The following is a 10618-nucleotide window of genomic DNA, read 5'->3' on the forward strand; positions in this document are numbered from 1 at the left end:
TGTCCATCCGGAAGGAACACTATGCTTTGTTACTGCTACTTCATTTAGCTTTCACAAACACTTTGACGCCAGAAGTTATCATAAAATGTTTACAGACTGCACATTTCTCGTAAAATAAAATTAAAAAGCACACAGAACCTGTCTTAAAGGGAAAAAAATTACAATTCATTTCTGTCTTTAGGAACCGGGGTAATTTTTTTCCATTTTTTTTCTTTTTTTTTTCCTTTTTTTTTTTCTTTTTTTGCCCAGACGGCTTTACACATGCAATTCAAGTTTCTGAAACAGGTGTGGGTTTTGGCTGCTTATGGAAATTTCTCTTTCAAAGACGGAAAAAACTGTGAAGTGCAAAATGTCCTGTAGGGTGGTAATTTTTCTGGTTTGGTTGGGGGGGTTTTGTTTCTTTTTTTCCTTTCTTTTTAAGATTTTTTCAATATTTTTTTATTATTATTTTTTGACGTTATGCTTTTAAAAGTGGACTGCGAGAAACGGAATACCTGTCAATCACCTCGTCCCGGTGTTTTGGCTTTGATTGACAGATCCCCCCTTGCCAGAGCGGTGCCGGCAGTGCCACAGTTCGGACCTCTCGCGGTCTCGCCCTCGCTCGCTCCCAGCTGCCCTTCCAGGCGGGATTCGCCGTTTTGATGAAAGATCTTCGTGTCCCTTCCCTGCACCGCCACCCCGGGGGGGTGTGAGCCTTTAACACTTTCTGTTGGTGAGGTGCCTGGCTTTGAAAAATCCAAAAGTGCCAGTTTTTAATCGTCCGACGTGACGTCGATTTCCTCTGGACTGGCTTGTTTGGTGGCGATTCTCCACCGGTTAATGTGATGAGTCCCTTTTTTCTTCTGTTGTGAGTCTGAACCTTCCTCTTCCAACTTTTGCCGCTTGAACTTTGTCCGTCTGTTCTGAAACCACACTTTTACCTGCGGGAGGAAAGGCACCGGGCGTTAGTTCGACGCCTGCCCGGGCTCTGGGTTCTGCTCGCTCCATGCCCTGCTCTCTCCATGTCTTGCCTGCCCCATGCCCTGCCAATGCCGTGTCCTGCCTGCTCCGTGCCCTGCCCGCGCCGCTACCCAGCCTGGAGGGGTGCAAGAGGAGCCGGGACCCCTGTGCCACCTAAACCCCCCCGGCAAAGGCACAGGCACGCTGACCCACACCCACCAGCTGCCTCCAGAGGATCCACGAGTGTAGGAGTGGGCAGCCGCACCGGTGCGCGTCCGCGGCCCCCAGGCGCGCAGCGGGCAGCGCCGCAGGTGGAAGGCACCGTGCGCGCACCTGGCGCGGGGGCGGGGACCCTCCGCGCACGAGTAGCCCCGCGCAGCGCCCGCCAGGCCCCCCACTTTTCCCATGCGGGGAAAAGCAAGCATGGCTGCACGGCGGTGGGCTGTCAGCACGCCGGCCTCGCCGTCCGGGTAGCCGCCGGGGCGGCTCTTCTTACTGGGCGAGGTGTCCCGCGGCCTCCAGCGTCGGGAAAGCGAACCGGGGCTGCGGCGGGGACAGCAGGGCCGGCGGCGAGGCGCCCCCCGACCGGCACCCCCTGGCCCGGCCGGCGGGGCAAAGCAGAGCGGGGGCCTCGTCCCTCGGAACGGGGCGGCGGGACGGGGGCGAGGGGCGGCGGGACGAGGTCTTTTCCTCTTGGAAAACCGAATAAGATGAAAGAAAAAAACCCGAAAAGAAAATCGTCCGGCGTTTTCCCGCAGCGTCTCCCCGGGACACGCCGTCCGGGAGCGATCGTAGTGAGGCGAAACCTGTAAGTGCCATCGTAAATATGCCTCTGAATTTGTTCAGCGCCGAATAAATCTGACTTAACCATCCGGCAGCTGACTTCAGTGCTTTAATTACAGATAGTATTGATCTGAGAGCTATCTCCAGGGCTGGCCACACTCCTTGTAGCGGCCAAAGGTAAACATTTTTTTTTTTTTGAAGCAGTTTAAACTCTGGTTCTGTCTGAAAGTGCCTGATAAAGGCCCCAGCAAGGGGGGAAAAGGGAACTGGAGCATTTTAATAAGCTGGTTTAACCCGCTTCGCTGCCTCTTCAGAACAGAGACCTGCCTGGCCGGACACACATCTCTGCTGCATTTTCATATTCTCCAAAAGTCCCCCATTAAAAAGCTGAGCGGGGAACAAGGGGTGAGTTTAATTTGCTTTTAGTTTGCTAATTGAAGGGGAGGACGGTTCATTTCTGCACGCTGATCTCCCAAAAGGGAGCTCATTTGTAGGGGACTGGGGGTTTGACATCCGGACAAAAGACCCCAACCAGCTTCGGAATCAAGCAGCACAAAGACCACCTTAAATACAGCTTTCCAGTGGAAATAAGCCTGTGACCGGTCCCTTGTTCGGAGAACCTCATAAAAGTGGCGATCCCTTTTTATTGTTTTGTTAGGGAGACATTTTAAAACAAAAGCTCCAACCTCTTTATTGCTTCCCCCACGAAAAGGAGTTAAAAAAAAAAAAAAAAAAAAAAGTGTTACAACTTAATCCGCCCAGAGAACGCTGTGTTTACTGGGAACTTTGAACTAGGCTGCGGCTGGGTATTTTGGCTTTTTTTTTTTTTTTTTTTTTTTTTTAAGTACAGTGCCACATACTGTAGCAGAGACAATCTCCATCTGGGCCTTCTCTCCACGAGTCTCCTAGAAGGGCACAAAACAAAACCCCGACACAACAACAAACAACCCCCCAAACCCCAGCCTTTCTTCCGACGAGGAGAAAACCGCGTGAAAAACGCCCTCGCAGTGGGCCCGCCGCCCGTGGGTGCCCGCCGTCGGGGGGGACCCCACGCCCACCCCCGCGCCGCCGCCTCTCCCCGCCGCCCAACGGGTCCCCGGCCTCGGTACCCGCCGAGACCCTCGCCCCGGGACAGCAGGAACAGAAACGTCGCTAATCGTCCCTCCAGATAGACGACCGAAATAAGTCTCCGGTGCGGTTCTGGCCCGCAGCCAGCTAGCGGGGGGCGGGGGGCGGGGGGGGGGGGGGGGGGGAGGGATTCCTTGTAGTTAATAGTTTCTCTGCTTTTATTTTCCATCTTTATGCCCTCCTGAACCGGCTTCTCATATCCCCGCTGCCGGACGCGCGGCTGGAAACGAGTGAAAAATCATCCAAGAAATTCTATCTTTGCTGTAGTGTCCAAAGGGGGGTTCTCCCCTTCGCCTTTTTTTGGGGGGGAGCTTTTTCCCTAACATTCGACTACTTCTTGAGGGTCACACCAGGCCCGCAGAAAAACGTCCAGGACCGCCTTTTCCATTGCAGATGGCAGATGTCGCCGCTGCCGCCCCGCTCGGGCCGGGGCTCTCCGGCGAGACCCGACCAGCCCCGGGCGCTGCGGCTGCCCGCGCCCGGCCGAGGCACCGCGACCCCCGGCACTGGCGCTGGCTCTCACGAACGGGGGAGGATTTTATTACGCCCAGGCGAGGGGGGAACCCTCACTCCGCTCCAGCAGTTCGGGGCTGGAGGCCTAAACACTCCCAGAATTTGTTCGCATTTTTCCCCGCATCTCCGGGCCGGCCGGGTGGGTTTTCCCAAGGAGATCCCGGTACTTTCGCTTTCCCGACTGCCCGCTCCCAGCCTCCCCCTTACCTGAGTTTCCGTGAGGCTGAGGCTGTGTGCCAGCTGTTTTCTCTCTGCTCCTACTACATAATGGTTCTTCTCGAAGGCATGTTCCAGTCTCAGTAATTGGGATGGGGAGAAAGCTGTACGGATCCGTTTGGGTTTCCTGGCCAGTGCATTGTGCAATAGGAAGCTCTCCGGGCTGGTTTCATTCCCTGGGCAACAAGGTAAAACAGAGATTAGTAAAACACCTTCCCAAACGCACTCGAGAAGACTTTTTAGCGCAAGAATTTTTGTTTCACACCATTACCCGCAGGAGAAATCCGACTATAGCTTGTTTTTTAATTTTCAGCGCCTTTTTGTTGTATTTGTTGTATTGAATTTGCCTTTTATAAAGAGGTAGAGGCAACAGAGGGAGAGGACTGGGAGAAATTCAAATACTAAAACGTAACCAGGGGAGCACGACGAAAAAAAAAAATATGAAAAAAACAGGAGAAAAAATAAAAGCAACAGAATTAGCCAGAGCCCGGCTGCGGTGTCTGCGGCTTCACCCCGCAGCTGCCCCCCTTCCCCTGGCCCACCGGCAGCCTCACATCTTCCCTTGTTTGTTGGTTATTCACATCCCCCGGCGCGGGCGGCGGGGCAGCGGCTCGGCGGGGCCTCGGCCGAGTCCCCCCAGCCCCGGCAGCCGGCAGCCCGCTTCCCCGGCCCCCCGCTCCGGCCGGGGCCCTTCTCCCCCCGCTCCGGTTCTGCCGCTGCGCTCCCCGGAGCGGGGGCTGCCGCCGTGCCCCTGCCCGCTGCCCCGGCGGGGAAATAAAGAAACAAACTTCGGGGAGGCCACGGGGCGCCCGGACAGGCGGCCTGGTGCCGAGCGGGGCCGGGGGGGGGGGGGGCGGTCGGTGGGTCTCTCCCCCCGGGCTGGCCCTGTGCCGCTTCCCCGGGTGGGTCCTGCCGCGGGGGGAGGCCGCCGAGGGTCTCTCCGTAAGTGCATTAAAAATGGGTGCAGGAGGAGGGTGTGTTTGAAATCAGGCTGTGGCTCAACACCAGGACATTTCCGCCTTTCATCTACCGCTCTTTACCAATCGCCTGATGACTGCGACAAATAATCTGGTAAGCGAAACCTGTAATTTTATTCTGAGAGGGTAATAATCCATTTTGTATCTCTGTTCGCCTGGCTTCGGAGAGAGCGGCTTCTTTTCCAACCCGGGTGCAACGGCTCGGCTGCAGAAGGCCGGGGACACGGATATTGCAGGTGGTTTGGTTTTGTTCGGAATTAATAAATGAAAATACCAGGAAAAAAAAAAAAAGGCAGATGGATCCCTCAGAGAGGATGCTGATTTTTTTTTTTTTAATGTGTGTGTATAAGGAAAGAGGCAGGAGCTGGACCCATTACGGGAAAAATCGGTTCGCCCTTCGGAGAAGACGCTGCCGGTTGCAAAGGGTTAATCGAGGGGGGGGTTATTGATTGTGCGCCATTGGATTTGGTTATTTTCCTTCAAGCCGGTTACTAATCGCTTGGCATTGAGAGCCCTTCCCTGCCCGCACGGACGAATCGCCCCCTCTGCCCCCAGCCCTGGCTCTCCTTCGCAACCCCAGCTCCCCGCGCTGCTCCGGCGCTGGGATTTTATTTCCCACCCCCTCTCCTTTCTCGGGTTCGTTTCATTTCTCCCCCGTCCCCTCTGACAAGGGCAGAGGCTGGATTTGGGGCGGCGGCGGCGTCTCCCCGCGGCCCCGGCAGCCCGGCGGGCAGCGCCGTCTTCCTGGGGGGAACCTACATCCCGGACCCGCCATTCCCCTCTCTGCGGGGCGGCTTCCTTTGGGGAGTCCTCCGTAGCTTTTAAGCCACCGGCACAAAAAATATCCACCTTTCCCCCTGCTTTTAACGGGGGCGAGGAAGCCGCAGAAGTCTCGGCCGGCCTTGCCTTCCCGCCTGCCCCCCTCCGCCTAGGGAAACCAAAACAAACCGGGGAGAGCTGCAAAGCAAACCCAAGCCCGAGCCCCTCGGCTCTGACAGCTTCTCAAGTTCGGCGGCGGGAGGGCAGGGACAAAAGACCCTCGGCCCAGCCTAGCCGAGCCCGCGGCTCCGGGCAGCGGCCGCCCGCGGTCCCCCCGCATCCGCGCCGCGGGGACCGGCCCGGGGCCCGCCGGAGGATGGAGGGGGGGAGCGGAGGGAGAAGAAAAGTTGCACGTACCTTGAAACCTGTGGCCCAGATACCGGTAGCGGTGTATTAGCCAAGGGTAGAAGGTGGAGGGGTCCCTTTGCTGCGAGGCGAAGAGCGGGTGCGTGGAGTGCGAAGCGGGCAGCGGGTGGGCGGCCAGGGCGTGGGGAGGGGGCACGGGATGGACCGGCACGGCCGGGTTAGGCGGGTGGGAGACGGCCTCTGCAAAGACCAAGTCCGGGTTGGAGTAGACCCCCCTGCCAGTGGAGTGGAAGCCGTTGAGAAAAGGGTTCATCGGGCTGGAATTGGCATAGCTGAGCGCCGCCGGCCGGATAGGATCCTCGGAGCGAGACGCGGGCAAGGGGCTGTCTTTGGCCACCAGCGACTCGATGGTGAAACACCGCTTGGGTGTGGGCTGAAACATGCTGCCGCGGCGAGAGTCCCCGACCAAATCTCTGCCTGGCTCTCTCTGGTGCGCGGGAGACGATCCGGGGAAGTTTGCAGCAGGGAGTGACTTGAGGAGGGATAGATACACACATAAATAGACAGGGGCTGGAGGAAAAGGAGGCAGCGGCAGCCAGCGGTACCCAAAAGGGAGACACACACACGCACCACGCACGCACACACACACACACGCACAAAAAAAAGTTGCTGGGAGAAGTTTCCCTCCTGCAAGGAAAAGGCGGTCGCCCCCCCCGCCCCCCCCCCCTAAGTCCAAAGACAATCCATGGATGTGATCGGCCCCTTCACAAGTTGTGCAAACGATTTGTTAGTTCATGAGCCTAATTAGTGCTGGGATCACATAAACAGCTTCCTCTGAAGCCTGGTAAATGGCTTGATGATTGGTCGCTATTACTCGCCTTGAGGTTGAAGGGGGAGACTCTTTAAAGTGCGTCAGAGGGGAGGCGAGCGCCGGGCAGCGCCATCGGGAGGGATGGAGCCGCGGCGCGGCGCGGATCGGAGTGCGGCGGGAGCGCGCCCGTCAGAGGGGGGGAGCGCGGCGCCCCGCGCAGCCTCGCCCGCGCCGCCGCCGCCCCCGCGCAGCGCCGCGCCCGGCCCCGCTCCGCTCCCTCCGCAGCCGCGCTGCCTCCCTCCCCTGCCGCCGCCGCCCGGCGACCAAGGTAGGGGGACCGGGGCTGGAGCGGGAGGGGGGGGGGGGGAGCTCAGGGGGGTGCGCGGGGAGGGGGGCGCCGCATCACCTCTCGGGGTCGGTGGGGGGGGAGTTAGAGCTGCTCGGCTGGCGTGACACCCCTCTCCCTGCCACCTCTCGGGTGCTCTCAGCCCGGCGAGGTTACCTTGATCAGCCCCGGGGCGTCCGGGAGAGATGCCCCGCTTGGGAAAGGTTTCGTCCCGGTGAGAGAACGGGTCGCCCTCCTCCTTCTCCGAACTTATTTATTCCCCCCTTCGCTGCTCCGCACTCCCCGCACCGCGCGGTGCGGAAAACAAAGCGGAGGGCAGTTGCATTATGCAAAGCTGGGGCACGCCGGGCTCTCGCAGACGGGACAGGGGAGCAAGTCTCCGGTTCCAGGCTTGTCCGTATTTTCGCGATTACCTTTGGGTCCGGGGATGATTTTAGGGCTGAGTTCTCCTCCTCCCATTGGCTGGGGCTGCAGAATAATTATGATCACATCCTAATACTCTTGGCTGGTGCTTACTGTTTATTGGTAGTTAAGGATCTATTATCTATTCATCAGCCTCCCATTTTTGCCAATTACATTCTTCTAAAGTGAAGTACCAGCAGGTATTTTGCACATTTACAATTAATGATAAAAAATCTGGCGTACTTTAAATCTATTACGCCGCTGTGTAATTTATCTTGAAGATGCGGAATTGCTAATGTAAATGAATGTTTCTGTTGAACCAAGGGATGGGTGTGTGTGTGTGTGTCTTAAAACCAGTCTAGCGTTTCTTTCCTTCGTTCCCGGACTTTGTTTTCTGTTTTCTTTCCACTTCATACACAAAGAATCCGTTACTCCGCTGCATTAAAATATGCTAAAAAAAAATCGCTGTCTAAACGGTCCTCGCTTCTTTCCAGTAAAGGGCGAGGTGAACTCTCTTCGCCTTCCTCTCTCCCTCCTGAAAGCGCCTGTTTGCAGCTAGCCAGTATTTTTAACACAACACCAAAGCAGCGGACCCAATATAAGTGACAGGCCGGTGCAGGGCACGCACGGATGCTGGCGTTTGCACGCCTTTGTTCGGGGACGCGTTTTCCTTTGTGCACCCCGCTCTGCGCGTACTTTGTGGAGGGAGAAGTTCACTTTCCGTATGAAATGTAAATCTGTTCTGCAGGCGTTGGGCGGCTGTACGTATAGACATCCATCTCCACACGTGCATACGATTGCAGAGACAAAGTGAGAGAGATGTTTGTACGGCGTAACTCAAGTCTTCCGACAGATTTTGCAGCGAGGTGCCGTTCTCCCAGGTCTCACACGTTTGGGAAAAGCTCTCCTGCCCGCAGACACCCGGGCAGACACGGGCGCAGGGCTCCGGCCCCGCTGAGCTGAGCTGGCTGCGGAGGGGAGAGACGGATTTGCCTCCAGCCCCACTCGTGTCCCCCGTGCCTCGCTAGTATTTCAACTTCTTAAGCCCCTCGCCCCCTTACCGTGCAACTTTATTCCCCTCAACCGGCGGTAACGCTCTTCTCGCAGAGACCTGGGGTTACTGACATAAGCGAGGCTGAGGAAGTGCCCTAATTACGACGGGGGTCTGATGTGCTGGTTTCGACTGGGGTCTTGGTTCCTGAGCACTGAAAAGGAAAAAAGCGAAACTTCTCCTAAGAAAAGCCGTGTTCTGCATCTGCGTATTTACACTTCTCCGGGACTGCAGAATGAATCTGAATTGGAAAAACTTCAACTCCTTTTTCCTCCTTTTTTTTTTTTTTCTTTTTTTTTTTTTTTTTTTTCTCTCCAGACATCCTGACATAATCACAGGGCTCCTTTGAAAACTGCATCAAGTAATTCAGCAGTTGAGGAGGGAGGAATTATGTCCGCGTGGAAAAACCGTCACACGCTCGGAGCGGGGATAACCCTCCAAAACGCTCCATAAATTTCCCTCGACCCTCTTTATCTCCGGGGAAATATCCCCTAGCCTAAAATCCCTTCCCAAAGCGGGGGTCCCGTCGCTCTGGAGCTCAGCGGAGGAGGCTGCACTGCAGCGGGGAGCTCTCCCCTGCCGAGTCCCGCGTCCCCGGGAAGGCGCGTGACCCCGGCCGCAGCAGCCGGGAGGTCCCCGCACCGCACCGAGCCCTGTTCGCTCCCTGTGCTGCACGCAGACACATGCAGATCTATGTAGATATATGTGCATGCGTGCGTGGGTACATACAGGCAGAGAAATCGCAAGCAGAGCCTGGAGAGGTCCAGCTCTCTCTGGATTTTGTCAGGGAGACAACAGGCCCGACACAGGCAGAACAAAAAACAGGGGGACTCGGGATAGGATTTCCCAGGATTTTCTGCTTCCCCCTAAATTTCTGTGTCACTCTCCCACTCGTCGCCTTGGCCGTTTCCCGTGGGCGCCTCCTGCGCAGCCCACGGCCCGTGCGGACCCGGCGCCCGAGTTACCTCGGCCGGGGCTGCTGCACTCCAGCCCGGGCTGCCCCGGGAGCATCTCCCGAAGCTCCTCTCTTGAACTTTTCCTACCCAGCGTCTTGACAGGCTGCTCTCGCTGTCCTCTTGGCGTCTACAAGGAGAAAATCTGGCAGGGGCTCCCTTCCCAGCAATCCCCGATCTGCTCCAAGCGCACTTAGAGGCAGCCTCTCTCGGAGGGAGGGGTGCGCTACATTCGCAGTCAAATTACATGGCTGGCCTCAAAGGCACTAGCTTCGGATTTCCAAACTAATACTCATCTTTTAAAAGCCGAGCCAAGAAGAAAATGCGAGGAAGGCCTCAGATGCGGGAGACCTCGGGGTAAGACGGTTGTTTACGGGCTGATCCAGGCTGAACTTTCGTGGGTGGGGGATGGCAGCGAGGGAAGTTTCAGCCTCCCCGTAACTTTCTTTTCCAGGCGGGATCCGTCTCCCCATTCTCTCTCCGGTCCCGGGGACCGTACCTACAGCGGGGAGGAGAGGTGGCCCAGGCAGGTCGTGCCTGGCGGGGGGCCGCGTGAGTTAAAGGAGCGGGTGAAATGCCTGATTTAATTCGTTTCTGGAGGCCCTAAACCCCAGCCAGTACGTCCGAGCGTGATGCGAGCCCTCCACAGCAGCGCAACCCTCGGCGGGAAGGACGGCAGCCCGGGCCGCAGAGCGCAGCCCTCCGCCGAGCAGGGCCGGGGGGCTCCGGGAGCGCCCGAGGTCCCGCCCCGCCGGGGCACCCCGGGCGGCTCCGCCGAGCAGGTGGATTTCGTCCGAGGTGTGTGTGTGGGGTCGCTGCCGGCCCCGGCTCGCCCCAGCACCCGGAGCCCCGCGCGAACAGGGCCTCGCTCCCCACGCAGCCAGGGCTCCCGAGTGGGACGGACGCACGGGGTTGCTGTCCGTGGGCCTCCCCATCGAGGAGCCCTAAAAATCTTCACACACCCTATTTCGGCCCTGCAAAGCCGGGCCAGCGCTGGTGCCACCGGGGCCCGTCTCACCGGCGGGCGGGGGCTGCAGCGGCCGCGGGGGACCGGGAAACGGCCTCGCTGCCCGGGTTCCTTCCGCTGGCCCCGGGGAACAGCAATCCGGGACCCTGGCTTTAGTTTTTTTCTTTTCGACGCTAATTCAGAGTATCGTCCTCCCTCGCTCCCGAACCCCCCGGGCTGGCCGCGCACCGCTGGTCGGCTGCCTGCGCTCGGCGCTGCACAAGCCCGGCCCGGCGCTCGCCAGCCACGGGCAGCCCCGGCTTTGTCTCGCACGTCTATTTTCGTCTCGGGAAGGTCGGACTTGCGGTTCTGAAATGACGTTAGTAACGCGGGACATCAGGAAAAAGAGCAAATCGCCGCGTTTACAC

At 58.0% G+C, this 10618-nt stretch overlaps 1 protein-coding gene across 2 annotated transcripts; it reads right to left on the bottom strand.

The window, feature by feature from the left end:
• Positions 1-244: 244 nt before the first annotated feature.
• EMX2 (empty spiracles homeobox 2) lies at positions 245-8228 on the bottom strand. Of its 2 annotated transcripts, XM_040607733.1 has the most exons (4): positions 6995-8228; positions 5733-6213; positions 3571-3755; positions 245-920 (listed from the first exon to the last, which is right to left on the bottom strand). In XM_040607733.1, the coding sequence occupies exons 2-4, from the start codon at positions 6121-6123 to the stop codon at positions 753-755; spliced, it is 744 nt and encodes a 247-aa protein (XP_040463667.1). In that variant the 5' UTR covers positions 6124-6213; positions 6995-8228; the 3' UTR covers positions 245-752. The 2 variants fall into 2 exon arrangements, with proteins under 2 accessions (XP_040463667.1, XP_040463668.1); XM_040607734.1 differs by lacking the exons at positions 3571-3755; positions 6995-8228 and having other exon boundaries at positions 5733-6763.
• Positions 8229-10618: the final 2390 nt, after the last annotated feature.

This window comes from Falco naumanni, chromosome 9, assembly GCF_017639655.2.
Source record: "Falco naumanni isolate bFalNau1 chromosome 9, bFalNau1.pat, whole genome shotgun sequence".
Classification (NCBI taxonomy): Eukaryota; Metazoa; Chordata; class Aves; order Falconiformes; family Falconidae; genus Falco; species Falco naumanni.

Excerpts from the sequence above, each read along its gene's own strand:
- EMX2 (XM_040607733.1), bottom strand. The coding sequence starts at position 6,123 with ATGTTTCAGCCCACACCCAAGCGGTGTTTCACCATCGAGTCGCTGGTG. Across the intron at positions 3,756-5,732 it reads TCTGGGCCACAGGTTTCAAG|GGAATGAAACCAGCCCGGAG; the intron begins GTACGTGCAACT and ends CTTGTTGCCCAG. Across the intron at positions 921-3,570 it reads TCAGCCTCACGGAAACTCAG|GTAAAAGTGTGGTTTCAGAA; the intron begins GTAAGGGGGAGG and ends TTCCTCCCGCAG.